This window comes from Anticarsia gemmatalis, chromosome 14, assembly GCF_050436995.1.
Source record: "Anticarsia gemmatalis isolate Benzon Research Colony breed Stoneville strain chromosome 14, ilAntGemm2 primary, whole genome shotgun sequence".
Lineage (NCBI taxonomy): Eukaryota > Metazoa > Arthropoda > Insecta > Lepidoptera > Erebidae > Anticarsia > Anticarsia gemmatalis.
In genome coordinates this window covers 6,875,563-6,896,321 of record NC_134758.1, presented here as the reverse complement: position 1 = coordinate 6,896,321, position 20,759 = coordinate 6,875,563, and the positions used below count along the sequence as shown (strand labels likewise).

General features: G+C 35.7%; 1 protein-coding gene across 3 annotated transcripts in view; it reads left to right on the top strand.

The window, feature by feature from the left end:
* The window catches only part of Msr-110, a 55,692-nt gene extending 41,923 nt beyond the window's left edge, over window positions 1–13,769 (top strand). The window contains exons 7-11 of one of the 3 annotated variants that reach the window (XM_076122419.1): window positions 3,505–3,672; window positions 5,390–5,455; window positions 6,853–7,017; window positions 10,496–10,670; window positions 12,983–13,769. In XM_076122419.1, coding sequence (XP_075978534.1) covers window positions 3,505–3,672; window positions 5,390–5,455; window positions 6,853–7,017; window positions 10,496–10,670; window positions 12,983–13,068 — 660 coding nt within the window. In that variant the 3' untranslated portion in view covers window positions 13,069–13,769. Of the gene's footprint in view, window positions 1–3,504; window positions 3,673–5,389; window positions 5,456–6,852; window positions 7,018–10,489; window positions 10,671–12,982 lie in introns of all 3 variants that reach the window. The other 2 variants (XM_076122418.1, XM_076122420.1) reach the window with 2 other exon arrangements.
* The last annotated feature ends 6,990 nt before the right edge of the window (window positions 13,770–20,759 follow it).

Here is a 20,759-nt window from a genome sequence, read left to right as displayed (position 1 = left end):
ATTTTTCAACGGACAGAGGTTAATTTATTGACACATCCTTCCACACCCAGGAATCGAATCCAATACCTTGTAATTGGCAGTTGTGTCCGTTGGAATACGATGACATCGTGTAGTCTATTTTTCGTAAATCTATACTAATATTATAAAGCTGAAGAGTTTGTTTGATTGTTTGTATGTTTGAACGCGCTAATCTCAGGAGCTACTGGTCCGATTTCAAAAATTCTTTCAGTGTTAGATAGCCCATTTATCGAGAAAGGTTATAGGCTATATATCATCACGCTACGACCAATAGGAGCAGAGTACCAGTAAAAAATGTTACAAAACGGGGAAAATTTTGACCCATTCTCTCTTATGTGACGCAAGCGAAGTTGGCGGGTCAGCTAGTACATCATAAATGTCTATAATTAAGAAGGACAGGGTGAGGCGACTATTTATTTACGTGCATCGAACTTGATCGCTTCGTGCTGTGTTGATTTGACTTTGTAATTAAAAATGTCCTTCTGCCTGACACATATTTATTAAAAATTCGTTTCTTCATCCTTTTATGGCAGTGAACTAATGAAGCATTAATTATACTGATATATCAAAATAGAAAGCATCCGGAATCATATATCCGAGGTCGTATCCGAATTTCTGTGTAGACGTCTCGTTTGTTTGTCTGTGCTAACACTGTACCGTGTGCCGTGTGCAGGAAGCACAGAGCAAGCTGTCGACCTTCCGAGATCAGTCTTGCTCCGTTGATTACATAATAATGAATAGAGATAAAAAATAATGATAATGTAAATACTTACGGTAAACAGAATTCATTTTCCACGGTTTGTGGGAAATCTTAAAATATTCATCGCTCACATTGAAATGTTTATATTCGGACGAAAGTGGTTATACCGCTTAGGTGTGTCTCTTTATGATATTTTATTAGAATGCAGCCAAATGATTATGTTAATTGGACGATATATTTGGAAATAAACGATGCAAATGTTTACTGTCAAATGTTTTTGTCGAAATACTTTCGATATTCATAGATTTAAATTATTTTTTTTATTTCTTATTCATTAATTTTATTTTTACCTTTACAACACTTCGTATGTGAAGGATTTAAAGTCAAGTACTTAATACTAGTTACTGAATTCATTTTAGATATAGCTGTTCCAATGTGCTTCATATTGGTACAGTTATACTTACTATATTCCTTCCAAAGTTTTGATATTACGAGCAATTTTATCCATTAATAGGCTCTACGACTATTAATAAAAATGTTGATAGTGTTGGTTTGGATTTCTTCAAATTATGGCTTAACTTCCCGTCAAACATCGCACAAATAAACGCTAAAAGTATATTTCAGTCTGAGGGCACCTCAATCGGAACAGCAGTTATGTTTCAAACATATGTACAGAAGTTCTTACATCATAGTATAATTAATTGAGCACGATTAAATAGCCAGTTATTATTTATGGCGTAAGTCAAGTAAACTTGTTTAGCATTTATAACGCGTTAAAAATCTGGTCTATTTATATTAAACGGTAATGAGCGAGGGAACAGGTTTTGAATTTGGTTAGTACGGAAATATTTTTATTGAAACGGAAGTACAGTTTACGTATGAACTCGTGGGCTAATGTATTGAAAGGAGTGGAAGTAGCCAAGGCGAGAACTTATGAACAGAGGCACCTCGGATTGTTACCGGCACACCGGTTGCGACATAACAATTAACCCGTTAAAACTGTTTATTTTTAACAGTTACCTAATTATATTAATACGTAGCCGAGTAATTAGAAGGGTATAAGATATAGCGTTGACATTGATATGTTATATTTGCATATTATTTACTAATATGTAACGTGAAACACAAGGATGGACATTATATTTATATTCGTTATAGACTCGGCATATTAAGTTTTCCATTTAATAGAATTTAAGCTGTTTCATGCATTTATACAAGCAATAAATGTGTGTGAAAAGCCAATAAAGCCGCGGGTATCATGTTCGTTTCACATCCGCAACAATAATTTGGTTGATCCCCAGATAGTAGTTCTGGTTTCGATTTATATACATTTCGTTACTTGTAAAGTATTGTGAGGTATAACCATGTATTATGTGTAGTCCTTTTTAAGCACAGGCCAGAACGCGTTGAAATTAAGAAAGAATATTAAATACACAACATTGAAAATGTCAAGTCATCGTTCAACACGAAAAAAGCAATATTATTTGCATCTGCAATATTATAAGGATCGAGTTTCTAACTATTTAATTATCATGTTCAGGGGTACATAAAAACATGATTAAGAGCTGTGCAATATTATGATGTACATTTTTTTCAGAACATTTGCTTCCGTAAGAGATAAAAATAAAAAATATAATCATATGGGAAGAAAAATCAGCTTAAATCCTTTTTATAAACTTAAACTGAGCAGCGAAGAAGTTGAACAAAAAAAGTCGCTTTAGGGATTATCTAGTTATTGAATAGGTAAAGCCTGTTTAAAAGTAACTGTCAGCAAAACTAATGACGTTAATTAATTCAATTATTGTTGATATACGGTGTTGGAGCGGTGGCCGCCGGTTCTGTTTGATCAATTATCTGACAATGTGTTGTCGACAGAGTAATGGCTCGTCTCCATACTTCTGTTACAAACTAGTGATGAGCAAACGTCCAAGGATGAATGGACAATACTGTGCTCGTCGCCGCTTCCGTGTTTTTGTTTCGTTCCGCATCAAGCGCGGCATCATCGTTAGAATATTAATATTCGTTATCCTAATTCATTCATCGCGCGCTCAGCTTCTTTGTTCCCTTTGCTTTTAATGATTATTACTCATGCTTACATGATTTTTCATTCATGGGTAAATAAACATTAAACTCCACTTTCAAGATTCGACAAAAACTTATTACGGTTTGATTTTTGCATTATATGAGTAAACAAAGTACTCACACTTACACATGGGCTGATAGATTTATTCGAGCTGTGCTTCGGGTCGTTGATTTGTCATTTAAATTATACGGGACGTTTATTAGCTTTGACATATGAGAGCCTGAGGCAAAGTTCGTCGGCTTTATTTTGCGCACGGTGCCGCGGTGGTGGATCGCGGGCCGCGGCGGAGTGCGTCCGCGCGTGTCCTCGGGTGTCAGCGGTCATTGCTTCCTGATCGCCCGCGCCCGTGTTTATCTCACTCACATGCGCATGTGACTCTCCTGCTGCGTTTGCGCAATGATACTCGCATGCATTATTCATCACAAACACGATCCAGCCTCCATTATCCTTTGTTCTCTAGTAATTTCATATTACTATGCTAATGCATTTATCACATTATTCTGTGTGCTTTTATTAGGTGGCTGCGTATGAATAGATTTGCGTCGCCGAGATTATATTTAGAGGTCTCATTTTTGTATACAACGACCTTCACCGTGATAGAGTTCACTAGGTTAATTAAAATTAGATTAAAATATGTAAGAATATGTATAACGTCATTATGTTTTAACATGAGCGTTGGATTTCACAATCGCGATTTTTGCAGATGCCATGGGACTCTTCGGAGGAGCAGATGGGAGCTCCCCGCGAGATGCGCATCCACGTCCAGCGAGTGATCGCCATCCCCGCGCCCCACAACATGCCGCCCCCACCTGAGAACATGAGCCCCTTCCAGCCTCCACCACTACCGCAACAGAACCATGACCAGAACGAGGTATTTTATTTTTTTTTGTTTATAAATGTTAAATTATTTAGGTACAAACTTACTTTATGTTTGTTGCCAAAACAATTTGATGCGAAATGCAATCAACATTGATTGCATTAAATTGTAAGAAAAATGGAATTCAAGATCATTTTGTAGCAGTCCTATAAAAATCTGATATTGCAACAAGATGCACTGTCCTGTTATGATTCTAGGATTGTAAGTAGTTTTGTAAAATGGACGTGAGTACAGAATGGTTTGGTTTTCATATCGTTTAAGAGGCGTAGGATACACAGATAAGCATAAATTAACTGCTTTACTGGTTACCTTCACATAATTAGCGCAGTTATCCGTTAAAACACGTCCAGCATAAATGTATAAAGAATTATTTAATGTAGTCAACTACGTATGTACGTGGCCTGGTTTACTTCATATCTTTTAGTGGTATTATTGTCTTGGGAACTTTACCATATTTAAAGTACAGTAAGGTTGGTTATTTTGTTTTAAACTGAAGTATGCGTGCATGCGTCGAAGGCGTTGGTGCGATGAGTGATTCGGCATGCCAATACAGCGAGTCCAAGCGAGTTGTCCGATGTCGAAAAACTATGGAGACCATACAAAAAATATTCCGTTAGCAGGCAATTTACAAGTTCAGTAACAAGCTTAAATTGCAGACGTTATTTTTATACGGAAGTTTAATGTATAACATTATTTATGGACGTGTCTCGATAATAACACTTGCCAATAATACTGGATATTTTAAATAAATATAAATATCACGTGAAAATCATGCTTATGCAATGCTTGAAAATGTGTTTATAATATCGGTACATCTTTATTAGGTGTTTATAAATAGGACAGTATTGTGAGATAATAAGTAGTTCACAAATAATTACTCAGCTTACATATTAGTCTCTTGTTATTGCCGTGGAGTCATATATTATTTTTACGAATGATTGAATGCATAGAACAAAAGTCACGGAGAAATCAAGAAACTAAAAAAATGTGATTATTAAAAACATTTTTTTTATGAAACTAATTGCACTTCGCAATTTATCCACCTTCAAATTAAAATTTAAGTTGCAGTGATAAATTACTCAGAGTCACTGCCACGAATCCTAAATTAAAGTTATGTAGAAAATTCTTACGAATACTGACTTAACCTTTTCATAAATGAGAAGTAAAGACTAAGTTATTACTAACAATTTACATAGTTATTTTATAGTGTCTGTAAATGAGTGAGTACATTACAAAGTAATGTGGATATGGTGGATGTTCACAAAAACCTTACATTGAAATCACTGAAGCGTTTTCTTTGTAAAGGTTAAAGAACTCGCAAGTTGTTAGCATACCGGCGCGGTCAATGTGTGCCCGACGATTGTTCCTTACCTACCTGCATTGTTGTCAACCATCTTGTATTTGTTTTACCAAAAACTTAAGGCGCCCATAGCCACTTGTGCTCACCAGCCGGTAAACGATCTGCGGGTCATTAAATAGATGGGTGACCGCATAGTGGTATTTGAGTTGGGCGATTCCGTGCTTCGGAGGGCACGTAAAAAGTCGGTCTCGGTTGTTATCAATTAAGATAACAGTCGTTAAGCCATATCAAAGGCCTTCGGGCGGCTTGAACAACTTTGACATTAGGTTGACCACTTACCATACGATAAGAAGAGCCAAAAACTTCCGACAATGTGATTAACAAAATCAAATATATATTTTCTTATTTCAGCAACAAACCATGCTCCACCAATTTGTGCCTCAGTCTGCCCCCACACAAGAGCTCGAACAGCCCGAGGTATTTATAAATAAAATAATAAATTCCCGTTTGCTAATTAGTGAGCAATTATGACATTGTAATATGGGAATTCTATTGTGTTGTTTTATCACCGATATGGGTTAAGGATATTCAGTTTTATAGCTGGGTAACAGGTTGAAATAGACGACATATTGTAAAGACGTGGGTTTTCCCACACAACTTCAGTAAATGCATCATTTAAAAAAGAAAAACCTTCCGCAATTTTGGTTTGAGGCTAATTATTACTTTCTTTGTACAACTCAAGGTAATAAGCTTTTTAGCAGTTTTAATTAGACAACTTTTAAGGATTGTATTGTGTTTAACAGACTTGATTCTGTTAACATTTTTCATTGTTTAAAAGTAAGATGGTCTATTGTTCCAGTGCGTATAATTTAATTCGTTCAATAATTAATTATTTGTGAATTAATAAACCATTGTTAATATAATTAGATCAAATCGTCTTATATTAATCCACATGAAAATGTATTATTGACATGTTCATTTAGCAATTCGTATTTAACAACATGTTCAAACAGCTGAAGTCTTCCGCGAAATTGTTAATACGTTTCTCTTTGTTTACTTTACACCTTTATAACAATTTAATACTCCATTAACACTTATTTGAGTTCAACATAGTATTTATACGTAGCCGAGATGAAAATAACATTATTAGCACTTATTTGTTTGAAAAACAGTAAATTGACATTTTGATTTTGAACTTTGCTTATTGTCGTTGACCTTGTAATGTTGTATAATAAAGCAAATGTATTTTTCATATTAGATATATGGAAACATGGTAGATGAAATAGAAGGTATTCAGTGCTTGAGATTCTATTCAGTGCTATCTTGGTAAAATAAAGACCAAAACTTAGTGGACATGTTTCAAAATTCTTATTATCAATCGGTTTTCGTTATTTCGATTAGTCACAGGTCATACTGACCGGTTCTAAAATAAAACGATTTTAACACGTGTTAGATAATATCATATAATCGGTTTACAATTTGCTGGGAAAAATAGATTAGTACAAACTATATCCTGTCCTTCAGACAGTACAGTCAGAAGTCAGAAATTTTAGCTTTTGTCATTTTTACTTCATATTCTATTCTAGCTAACTATATAGTAAACGGAATCGTTTATTAAACTTCTTTTGACTGTTCTTAAAACTAAGAAAAAAAAAATTGGCTCCACGAAAAGTGTCTGTGAAGGAAATTGGCTACTTTATTCATCCGAATCTTTCACGTGATATGAAATGCGAATGAAGTTTCACTTTACCCATTCATCTACTGCTGGGCACAGGAATGAGACATGCCTTAGTGATCTAAGGCTGATCTGATGATCAAGTCCTGCTACGTTTTTCCTAAAGCTAAGCTTGACTAATACCGTGGTATGTGTTCAGGGCATGCAAGTACAGAAGATCCCCATGGACAGCACTCCCATCCAGATGAACATGAACATGCCATGGGGCCTGAGCCCTGAGGAGCTGCACGCCATCCACCGCACCGCCGAGGATGTCGCCGCCAACCAGCGCCGTGACCAACAGATCGACAATGACATGCAGGAGGTAAACGACAATTAAATTATTTACTTATGCCCGGTGTCCGAGTACATTTACGGTAGTTTATCTATTCAATAGCGTTTTTTTATATGAGTTTAAACGCTATTGAATAGATAAACTACCGCTAAATGTACCTCTGAAACCGGGGGTTAGTACTTAATCTATACTAATATTATAAAATTGTAGAGTTCGTTTGTTTGAACGCGCTAATCTCAGGAACTACTGTTGCGATTTGTTAATTATTTCCCGATTGGATAGCGTATTTATAAAGGAAGGCTATAAGCTATACAACATCACGCTGCGACCAACAAGAGCAGAGTACCAGTAATTATTTTTACAAAAAACGGGTGAAGAAATGACTCATTCTCTCTTATGTGACACAAGCGAGTTGCGGGTCAGCTCGTGGATATAAAAACTAGAAATAGATGTGGAATAACTGCGGTAAAATTCACTTAAAATTGTGGATGTATTTCACAAAAAGATGTCGTGATCGTGTATGTAAGTAGTCTCTATACGCGCTTTAAGTCAATGAGTCATATGTGTATATAAAATACACCTACACTTATGTCACATAAATAAATCAACATTTGGAACCAAATTTTAAAATATTGATTCATAAAAATATAAATTAATAACAATATCGCGCAGACTAATTGAAAACAAGCGAACACATGACAGTAACCGCAGCTACTATTGATTAATTAAACTAAATGAACGCGCGCCGTTTGATACAGATTTAATAAAGAGGAAAATGAACCGACACAAACATTTGAATCAACGTGATGACGTCACGTTATAAACTACTAGCTGACCCGCGCAACTTCGCTTGTGTCCAATAAGAGAGAATGGGTGAACTTTTTCCCCGTTTTTGTAACATTAATTACTGGTACTCTGCTCCTTTTGGTCGTAGCGTGTTGATATATTGCCTATGTCCTTTCTCGGGTATCAAAATATCTCCATACCAAATTTCATGCAAATTGGTTCAGTAGTTTAGGCGTGATTGAGTAGCAGACAGACAGACAGAGTTACTTTCGCATTTATAATATTAGTATGGATTATCTTATTCACTAATAGAAACTAGATATTTGTTGTGCAAGTAATTAACGAGAAAGTTGGAAAGTGCTAACGTACTCGCAAAGCGACTTCATACGAAGGTTGTTGGGTCAATCAACGCTGTATACTAAATAATATAGCTCTAACGTCTGTGTTAACTTTAACTTGAATCTCTTATTTACATTACTATCCATAAGAGCAGAGTTTGCACTCACTTTATTGCATACGTTTTCAATTAACACCGTTATATTCTTATAGATATTTCCATTGGGTACATTTTATTCTGCGATGTATGAAATTAGTAAATTAAACATAAGCTTCTTGTATATTCATCCTATCCCTTTTAAATATCAACTTTGGGGTGAGTGGATAAAACGTTGTCAAACAAAAAATCCGGATTTTATCCATTCATGTACGAATTTAAATTTAGCAACTCGTGTTTCTAGGAAAAATATCATATTCTGGATTTGTACGGATAAAATCAAATAGACATTAGCTTGACAACAGAATAACGTGCGTACGATGTATATATAACTGTGTTAGTATTACAAACGTATCAGACAATGTAGTATGTAGGCAGAGTAACAGTAGAACGTAGTAGAAGTATTTATAACACTTAACCCTATACATGCCTCAGGGAGCGCGTTACGACCGGACCCGGATCATACTATGTGCTGCTCTCGCTCAACATGACACGTTAAATAACAGCCGATAAAAAATCTTACTAAGTGAAAGTGGAAAGTGCTTCATTTGACCATTTTACTAATACAGCGAAACAAACACACCACGATAAGTGTCGTAATCGATCGCTTTTTCATTCTAAAATATTTTCTTCACGGCTATAAAGTAATTTATAACAGATTGAATCGATCTTTAATGTAATTTATATTCTAAGAGTTGGCATAACACTTGAAATGAATCCGACGAATGGATTTTGTTCTGGCAAAGAGAGAGAAAACTGGTTTACTGGGTGTGTTTAGAAAAAACGGTTTTGTTTACATGGCAACGTTTTCCATTTCCGTTCAATTGCGCAGTGAACTCAAAACAATGTTAGCGTAACATTTCAATATTGAGGTACTCCTTACTCGTGACCTTTAACGTGGTACACAACAGGTTGCTTATTTATTGTATAACTTTATCAAAATATATTTATAATATCAGTGCGGTTTATACTTCAATATTCGCCGGTATTACATTAAGTAGATCCAGCCTGTCTATTCTCGTGGGATAGCGACCAATATACCGCCTGTAATGTACTTTGTATTCAGCAGTTACTTTGTTTCTGAAGGTGAAAACTATCACTATATTTATTGATTATCTTCTATATCAAGTCATGTATTCACTCACGTGTGTAAATTTAGCTTTTCAATGTCACTTTAGGATTTACAAAATATTTTATGCTAGATAAAATTCTATATTTTCAAGACTTGATACATTTTCTCGTAAATAGAAACTAAAGCGAGCGCGAGACGATCTTTTGAATAAGAAGGGGTATAAGTAAAAAGTCAATAAAAACTTAAGGGATCGGTTAAGTCAAAGTAAAATTTTGTGCTATTTGGACTTGTCGCTGGGCTTAAAAAGGTTATTGCTTTTCTGTGGTCCGATGTCTCCCGAGATCTATAAAATATTCATATGGCCATTTCCTTTAAGGAATTATAGCACCTGTAAATGTGCGTGGGAGATTATTAAGACACGTATTAGTTAAATGTATAGAGCGTATGTTGTACGGTGTACTTACTCCAGCCGTGTGTCAAGGATGGCTGAACCATACCCAGATTAAGTAGCATGTACTCTTGACGGTACATTAAAATACAGGTAAAATATAGTTAGTATTGTATCGATTTGACATTACTTCGTTCCGGTTTCCCTCACAAACTACATGGCGTCATATAAAGTTGTTGTTTGTAATTTACCTTTGTATATAGTTTTATTTCGATATATAATGTAATTAATGTGGGCCAGCACGTTACTGTCTTATCAGTTGACATTCACAAAATATCCAAGGTACATATTATTATATTCACATCGTAGAAGGTTAATACTTATTATATAGACATGTTTATGACCAAATAACTTAGTCATTAACCCTTTCGCGGTCAACATGTGACAATTCATTTACGTATGTACAATACCTAATTTTTATCTGATTAAATGCCGTCGGCAGGCTTTAAATTTATCTCACAGATATTTCTGACTGATTCGTCAGATAATTGCAAAAAATCACTCTTTTCACATGACGGTAAGAGGAGACCAAAGAACGGCACATGCAGGGATCAAACTAACATCTTTTGCTCCATTCACATTCATACATTTTGTCGTACAGGCACCAGACTCAATCCTACTCTTTACCAAACCTTTTTGAACGGATATTAGTACAATAAAGAATGCATAGTAAACAAGTAAAACTAAGTTACTATTATTGCAGGTTAAGACGATTGTGAACACGCTGGCGGCCGCGGCGGAGGCTGAGGCGGAGGCGGAGGCTCGCGCGCAGGCCGAGGAGCAGCAGCAGCCCGAGGACGTGCGTCAAGACATGGCGCATGCGCCGCGAGCGCCGCGCACCCTGCTGCTGCCGCAGGACATGCCCGTCGACGAGAGGCCGCATTGTAAGTACCACATTGTACAGAGTGCTAAGAAACCGCTAAAGCAGCTCGATTCTCTTCTGATATCGACTACCGACAACCGACCTGTCATCGAGAAATTTTGCATGAAAATCTGATCAGCGCTTCTGACGGGCGTCGCAGAAACTTTTATGGCAGTACATTCTATATATAAAAATTTCGATAGCTAGCAGGTTGCCGGTAGTCGACAGTGGTAGAGAATCGAGGTACAGTAGCGCCATTCACTACAGTCGGTACCATCGAGTATCGAGAATATTTAAAATGTACGGCCAAATAGTTCTTACGGAGCCCGTTAGAGGCGCTGATCATATTTTCGTGCAAAATTTCTCGATAGTTAGCCGGTCGTCGGTAGTCGATAGTAGTAGAGAATCAAGTTACAGTTCAAATAGATCGTTAAGTCAATCAAGTTATCGATGAGATTCTGTCTTCTGTTGTGCGATTCTCTGTCACTATGATCTATCAATAATCGGATAGCCATCGATAAGTTTTGTATGAAACTCTAATTAGCGCTTCTAGCGAGCGCCGTATGTCCTATTTTTACAGTTCATTTTAAATGTCAAAAGTCCTTGCTCTGTTTAATCAATCAGTGTCATGTAACTCTATTTTTATAATATGATATCTAGAAACTGAAATTAAATTTATAACTTTAATTAAATTCTGCATTCTACTCGTAACATTTCTGAAAATGTAAAATGATTTGAAAGCACTCGCGAACGCAGACTATTTATTTTAAAGATTAATTATAAAGTTAAGTTTGCTTCAAGATATTAAGTTACAGAATCTAATTGTTACGAATACAGAGTATCAGACATGACAAGCTTAAACAAAACACAATGTAAAGAGAACAAAGACAAATAACATAAAAGAAGATTTTAATTTATGGTTCATTAATTATAAACCGCGTCTTGTTTATACCATCTGACTTAGTAAACACGTCTATTCACCTTCTACGTTGCACATTGAACATGTTTGTAAGTTTGTTAAAAAATGCACGAACATTCACAGCATTTTTAATAAGTTTATCAAACAAGATGAAATTGTAACTCGTGTGAAAAATGCAAATTGCAACACAAATATAATTCATTCATTCATTTATTAAAATAATAGGTTAAAAAGCAGGAATTTATTTATTGGTAATAATTTATCTAGGACTAGAATTTAATAGAATGATTGTTAAAGTCATAGTTTCCTTATATAAAATGAATGAGTAGACAAGTTGTCTACCGCAGAACAACGCAAGTGATTCGTCACAATTCCAATAAATCAATGTCGCACATCGACACGACGAGCACTCAGTACACGAGTACAGTTGAGTACACGTAACAGAAGGTAACGCTAGTTTGCTTTGAAACTTTATCAGCGAACTTGTATTAAGTTCATGAGAACGCTACGAACAACACCCACTCGCGCATAATTAGATGTTAAGAACTAGTTTGTCATCTCTTACAAGTTTTCACAGCTGAAAAAGACGAAAGCCATATTATAGGTTAAGATTATTTATATCCAAAATATGTTTTATTAATTTATTGAGGGCATGCAAAGTCCCCAACCCGCACTAGGCCAGCGTGGTGGACTCAAGACCTAATTTAATCCCTCCCTAGTTTGGGAGGAGACCCTTGCCTTGCAGTGGGACAGTAATGGGTAAAAAAAAAGTTTTATGCATAATAATATTATTATGTTGCATACATATCCACCATATTTTGTGTCTATGCTTTAACAATTCACCGGCAAGTCAGTTATGGGATGACAATATCGGCTTACAATATCATCAATGACTATATGTTACGAGTATGTCCGTACTGAGCCTCGTTGATATGAATGGATGCTCAGGTTATGACTGAACGGCATGTGTATGTCATTGTCGATCGTTGACATTGCTACAGGATAGATGTATTATTATGACTATAGCACACTATCGAGTTCGGTTCTCGACAGCGACATATCGCAACTGCCCTTAGGATTATAAACTGCCTAACCGGTTGTAGAGACAAATGGCGCCTAAAGAAAATCAGCAAAGTGTGTCCATGAATTTATAATGTTACTCCCTACTTATTGTATTATGAATTCAGTCCCCAGTTGAATGTTTAATGTATTTTACGTTGTAAATTAGTCACAAAATCACGACTAAGTGACGAAATATTAGCCTGACATTCGTCATTGAAAATGAGTCGAAAAAACATGCGGTAATTTCATAGTATTTAAGTCATAATACTGTGAATTGGTGATAGTAGATGTTTAAGTTTTGTCGTAATATTTTGTGCATGGGTAAGTTTTGACGTGATTGTTGTTGTTTGCAGACCTGCAGCCTCGCTCGGTCCGCAGCGTGGACGCGCTGGTGAACAGCCAGAAGCGTGTGAAGCGCTGCGCATGCAGCTGCGATTAGAGAAGGCGCAGTGAAGGCGCCGCGATGCATGCCCATGCGCATGCGCACCACGCGCCGCTCTCCGTCCAGTTTCAATCTCAATATTTTGTAACATTTTAAGAAACTTGTTAGTTAACATAATTACGGCTTGTCTCTAACATTTCTGTAAATAAAGTTGTTAATCCATGAGCTTCCGATGATGGTCTTTGATTACCCGTCGCTTCATAGAGGTTGTATTTATGGGAAATTTTTATGTTTGTTAAATAATTATAAATTTTATAGTTCGTTTTCCTGTTTCAATGTACCAACGGATTTAACTATCGACTGTTTACGTTTCCAGAATGCAATATGTAAGGTATAATAATAGTTGTAACATTAGATACGTATGTATAGGAGCATACGTGCATGTTGTAATTGTGTGGGTCAGAGGGAGGAGGAGGTCGGCGATGCAATATCCATCTGCAAGATTAAATTCACAACATCGAACACATTCCAGTTCTGTTTGTGGTATATTGGTCTTAGAGAAAATAACACTGATTTGTTAAGATAAGAATATACTGTTCTGCATTTGTTTGGGTTTAAATAATAAATGCATTTATAACAGGAGTTAATTCTATCTTAGGCACATCTTGCTCCTTTAATAACGAGTGGTGATATTGTAAAATTAAATCATACATGTATTCTATTATTGTGATCCTAAATTAAATTTTTACTAGTTTTAATTTGCCGTTGGTTTCATTTCGTAACGTTATGTAAACCGTTTTTTCCACTACAGGTGCGGATTATTTTTGTTTTAGATAAATGTGTCATCGGCTTCAATATGTTTTATTATCTAGATTGACTCTTTTAATTATAATGTACGCAGAAGAGGTACAATCTAAACAGCGTGTTATCTGATAAAGTGAATGATAAAGATAATGGTTGATACGATTGATTTGTCATACAAGTATTTGTCCATGACCTGCCTGCCCTACATCAAATGATTCACATCTACACAATAACGCAAAAACCCTGTTATCAAGACGAAAATATGACAAACTGAGGAAAAACATAACATTGGTGATATCCAGTGATTAATATAAATAATTAAACTATCTCATAACAACAGTTACTTCAAAATAAAGCGATGAAGCTTAAAGGCGACTTACTCTTTATAAGGTGATTAATAAGGAACACAACGACTATAGTCGATACCTTGATATTACTTTACACTGTCAACGTTTTGTAGTAGTCAGAAATTTGTACTGCACTTTTATCTGTCAAAATTTGTGTCCTCAGTGTTTTCCTCAATCCTTATTTAATGGTCATAAACTGGAAATAAATCAAATTTTAAGTGATGCTTCTTCTTCTTATCGTATGGTTAGTGGGCAACCTAGTGTCAAAGTTGTTCAAGCCGCCCGAAGGCCTTTGACATGGCTTAACGATTGTTGTCTTAATTGACAACAACCGGGACCGACTTTTTACGTGCCCTCCGAAGCACGGAGACGCCCTGTTGAAATACCACTATGCGGTCACCCATCTATGTAGTGACCGCGCCAAAGGTTGCTTAACCCGCAGATCGTTTACCGACCGGTGAGCGCAACTGGCTATGGGCGCCTCTTAAGTGGTGCTGAAAATTATAACAATAGTTATTGCTTCAACACACGGTAGAGTCATAAAACTTAAGTGTAAGTTGTAATTTGAGTGTCGTTTGAATATTAGTCTCATTAAAAAATCATAGTTTCATCAGTTTTATATTATGTATAACAAAAATAAATTCAAAATGTCGCCTTTATCATTTAGACATTGACAGTAAAAGGATTGAAACTTTGGAACTAAAGTAACTACTTATTTCACTCTTTCTTCCCACGTGTTGATATGAACGCGTGTTAGCATTGTTATAGTGAATAACATCGAGGTACGAGTGGGCGGTGATTGATTAACTCTTTGACGTTTCACGTGACTGATTGTTGTATCCATATGTACTTCTACATGGTGTAAGCCCTGATAAACTCGTTCAATCTTCTGGAAAGCCTTATGAGATGAAGCATTCTTCTACTCAGAGTTTCAAGGAAAAAAAAAATAGACAGAAAGATTGACTAGTCGTAGTATTTTTCAAATAAAATGTCCAGTCCAGTGTCATCAGGCATACAGACAGTTGTACTAGTACTAAAACAAATGTGTCGTCGTATAGAAATCGTATGGACTGCCTAGAATGCTCAGTCAACCTAAATAGAGGCCGCTGCCAGAATATTGCTCTACGTCCAAAATCCGTTTTATTCGTATATTGCGAGACAAAATATTTGAAGCATAACATACGTCGTACACAGAGTAATGTAACGTTTGATCTCGGGATTTATTACTGCAGTTAAATAGTATACGCACTGGCGACCAGTTATTGTCCAATCAAACTGAGATGGATATAATCCGTAGGGCTTGTAAAATATCACGAACTGTGACAAGGTATTAGTGATCGATGAATATTGCCAGCCTCTGTACAGTAAGATAAATGTCAAATATACAGAGCAATTTTTGAAGCAGAGAATTTTATATTTATAAATAAGAAAGTGTCAAATAAAGAAATTGTAAATCTGCCAGACGTTTGCCTGATTGGATAAAGGATTGCACTCGGGTGGTCGCGATCTGATAGCTATAACAAAATCAAATGAAAATTGTGAATGAAATGAAACCAATTGTAATTGAGTACACATAAAGTTAAATAATGATCGTATGATAACGTATTTATTTAGTCTCTATATAAAACAATTAACAGTTCATTAAAATAATTGCGTCGGTGTGATTGAAAAGTGTCTATTAGATTTTAATTGAACGCTCGTGGTTGTTGCTCTAACCACTAATGACGAAGTGTTCGGAACAGTTCAAGTGGACATGTTCGCACAAATCTCAACATGACACAATATTCGTGGAACATGGGAGTATCGCCAACTTTACTGTAGCTCAATTCTCTACTACTATCGACTACCGAGAAACGGCTAGCTATCGATAAATTTTGTATGAAAATCTGATAAGCGCCTCTGACGGGCGTCGTAAGAACTAGTTTGGCAGTACATTTTAAATGTCAAACTTTCGATTCTCTACAGTACCGACTGTGGAGAATTGCGCTACTGAGGCCTTACTATACAATCAACAATCTCGATTTTTCGGTGAAACTTCGTTTGTTTCCTATCACAATTTTATTCGTTATAAAACGTCGGTCGATCTATGGTACAAAAATATTAGGCAAGATTATCCTATACTGCTTATTTCCTTTCAAAACAGAATAGGAAAAGGTTATAAAACACACTTCAATATTTGATGACATTTTATTTCACGAATCATAGAAAACTAGGTACAAGATTCACCCTCGGTTTCTGAGGTTGAATCTATTCAATAGCGTTAAAACTCATACAAAAAAAAGCTATTGAATAGATAAACTACCGCTAAATGTACTCAGAAACCGGGGGTAAGAGAAACTTGTAAAATAAAAAGTTCGTAAGTTAGTATTAAGTATTCGGATGTTGTATTCGTGTCCACTTTTAAGTATTTGTTCGAACATGTCGAGATTTTCTCAGAAAATAAAACTCATGTTATCGAGTTTGTTTGACGGAAATACGAGAAAAGAAAACTGAGACTGTTGTCTTATTTTGTTTTTGAAACTATTGTTTTGGCTAAAGTTTAAGTAATAGGTTCTACAAAATGTCTTTGTTGTCAAAAGTTCATAGTCAGGTCACCTTTTAGTTAAATAAGGTCGATGAACGCTATTGATATAGCCTATCGTCACATAATCGGGCGTCGAAATAAAATTTACGCGCGCACATACGTTTTGCGTCTTAACTCTGATAAATTGAAATAATTCAATAGATTTTTGATAAATATTTAGCACTGACGACAAGTAAAAATAAAATAATGGTATTTAAATAAATGAAATCACTCACTCACAATTCACTGGTAATTAAGTTAAACCTTAACAAAACTTGAGTTACTCACAAATAACAAAAAAAGAGGATCATAGTAGTAAAATTTATTTAGCCTGTTGACTTTTCGAATTGAAATACATAGACTAGTATGTTTCTACGTTTCAAACTAGGTACAGTACAAAAACTGATATGTTTCCACTACATTATATTATCAGGTAGTTATTTGTTGTGTTTACGTAGCATCTCTAGTATAATTGAATGTAAGCACCAACATAAAGCAGAACAACGTCGTATTGATGGCCAATGTTGTTACCCGAGTGATTTCATTAGCTTTATTACATCAGCATCGCAGCGACGTTGCAACCGACATGAATAACACCGTCAAGTGCGAGCTGCTCCACCACTGAGGAAATAACGAGGCTGATTGAAAATGTATGAGTATGTTTGATAGCTATGTTATTTAGGAAAACTGTGTTACAAGAATGACGTGTTAAACAGGGACCACGGCCGTATTTCCGTATGGTCGAGCGCAAATATGAAAAGACAAGTGTACCATTTGCAGAGTACGGTAAAAACTCTGGTTCGAAACGACTGAGAATTTACATAGATAGCATCTAGACATTAAACGCTTAATTAAAAAAGAAACAACCACTCGCCCCTTTTGCGTCCGTCCTTCCAGTGACGCAGTTACATTATTAAGTATGATCTTTAAGTAAAACATTAAAGCCTCTTTATGAGACAAAATAAAATGATTTAAAAGATCTTTTCTTAAACGGAGTCTTGAAATTGTAGGAAATCTCTCAATTTTGTGCTTACAGAAAAGACGCTGTAATATAGCATCATTTTTCCCAGGGCTTATTTCCGATGTTCAAACAAAGATTATTGCCCTTTTTCCCCAGAGAGGCCGTTCCACGGCTCACGTTTAAGTTCCCTGCCTAATTGTGTTGTTGTGTGAGAAAATTACCAGGAGGAAGGTAGCCCCTCGAGTTTTTATTGGAAAAAATATATTCACTCCCAACCATTATCGCCTCAAACCGATGATTGAATATTTTAAGGAGGTTATCTTAATCGTTCTCGTTTTATTCGACAGGCTACGGGTATGGATTTTTAATGAAATGTACAGGTTTACTTGGTATTTACTTGTGTATATTCAACAATATTTCCTGTTACGTTATACGAATGATACATAATAACCCCAGTGAACTGATGCACACGTAGACTGTACACAAGGATCGGGTTACTGGGCGGAGGTATCATTGTTTATAACATTATTAATTATTGTTTTAAAATGTCTAAGATTGACGTCAATATGTACGCAATAACAATATTAAGGAAAAGTTTCAATTAAACCTAAATACCTGTATAGAGTGTATAGGCATTATTTGTTGGAATAATTTTCCGCGGGTAAAACATATAAACAAAGTCATTATGCATTGAAATAATATATTTACACGTATATTACAAAATAAATTATCACTTATTTGCTTTAAAAAGACAACTTATGCACTAAGTATTGCTATTGTGTCGCGCTGATTTTTACAAACATACAAGCAACGGACACAACGTAGGTACAATCAAACTCGAAACAACTATTCGTGGGAGGTACAAATATTTTGCTCATTTGCTCCGTTTGAGAATCAAACCCACGACCTTCCGAAACACTGTTAGTGGCGTGGCAACCACCTCAGCCACTGCGCAACGAAGGCCGACAATAAGTTCGATTTATATCTTAAAAATATCTGTACATCATATTACTCTGTACAATGTTTATTTTTATTCAGTCAACATTTTTACATATACGTAAAAAATATAGTTTTAACATTTAGCTTCTGCTATGCTATAATCAGGTAAATCAGCTCTTGACAACTGTGCTTTGTTTTTGAAATTTAATATTATTAAAATTACATACAAACAAAGTATCAGGAGATTCAGAAGAAAACCAGATGCATAACCGATCAGTTTCGTAGAAAATGATTGTATACACCAAAGCTCTATGATGTCCTTAGAAAATAAGTGTACGTTTATAATTAAACAAAGTAAAAACGTAACAATTGCTAAGCTTCGAGCGAATTGTCTTATTTTCTCTACTACAACTCTGTACACTATTGTGATGTAGAGACCTGTGCCCACAAATATTAAAGGCCACCGGAATATACTGCAGATAAGTAAATAGACGAGCCACTCGTCCATCACGCCCGTCGCAATCACTGTCGTACACACGGCACTTATCGGCACCGGTATCAACCACGAACATGTCAACACCCTGTAGAATTTGTTCTGACTTATTTTTACGAGTACAATGATCAAACTATTATACATATGTTTGATAAAGAAGAACACTAGGATAACGATAACAAAATCTATATAAATCTGACAACAACTTAAGATATTAGTAACACAGCTGTACGACGGTATTTTACCGTACTGTTCCAAAAACTTAAATATAAGTACCACTCTCTTCAAAAATCTTGCAAACGTCAACTGCATTAACATTTGATTTCTGTAATTTTTCCTCCACCTTGGCAATTTGGTAGCTGCCAGAACCGATATAATTAGTTCCAAAGTTGTCATAACAATTTCAATTATGACAAAATTTTCAAACAACTGATATTCACTTTCGAGAGTATTTTCAACATTTGTACTGTTGAGAACACTCGCTCCGCTCGCAAACAGCTCTTCAGAGTAACTCGGTGTTGGTATTAATTCACTTTCATTAAGTTGCGCCCCTGAAGCATCCACGGCTTCGGTCGCAGGAACAGCATTGTTGTCGACGTCGACACCGGGTTCCGTGACGTCCGTTGACATTTTGAGCACATTTATAATTTACACTATTTTACAGTTTAATTCACTTATAAACACGTTGTGTATGGCTCGATGTCGCCGGACAGACTGATTTAAGCCTAACTCTGTAACAAGAAACGGGAAATAATTACTAACATACTCATTATTCATAGGTAAATGATACATACAAGTTATTGGAATTTGCGGTTTGAGGACGTCATAGCCGCCGCGGCGGTGTTTGCAAATTACCCGTGCGTTGGCTACGGCTATTCTTCTTTAATAGTTTTTCTTTCAGAACAATATGTTCTACAATATATTTTATGCTGTACAACACTTACTTACGGTCTAGGAGTTTATATCACGTGAAAGCAACCAAAGAAAGTTATTTTCTATTGCTTGGAATTTAATATCCCACGAGTTGCCTTTGATACTCATATCATGATATTAGATGCTTATTTCATATTTGCCTTGCTCTAGTAGGAATACCACTACAGTCAGATTGATATATCTTTTATACTAACAAGAGGTTTTAGTGTTTATAGCCAGACACAGTTGTAGTGTGTACCACCAATTAAATTATAATTTTGGTCTGACGTTAAAGTTGTCTTAATGTAATTTATTTTTTAATATTTTATCTAATCTTGACGCTAGCTAATTGTTAGTAAACGAAGGATTTTAATTTCTTAAGTTATATTAATTGACATCCAAAAATTCAGAAGTGAATACAAAAACTTGAAAGTCTCTTAAAAATATTTTTATCTCGTGTTAAAAAGAAGTTTTCGTAAAATATTGCACCAAACATTTGATAGAAGTGGACGTTCACAATTGAAATAACTTGTATAGAGTTTTGAACTAGGTACTTTTCCCGGAGAAGACCGCTAACTGAGTCAGATAAACATACGGGAAATTGCTCAGTGTGTGAGGGCCTTTGCGAAACCTCCCGCGATCAATAGGTTTAAAATATGGGTCAAGCTCAGTTGTTGCGAGTCCTGCTGTACTTACCTGTGCGTTGTTGATGCTTCATGTGCACACACT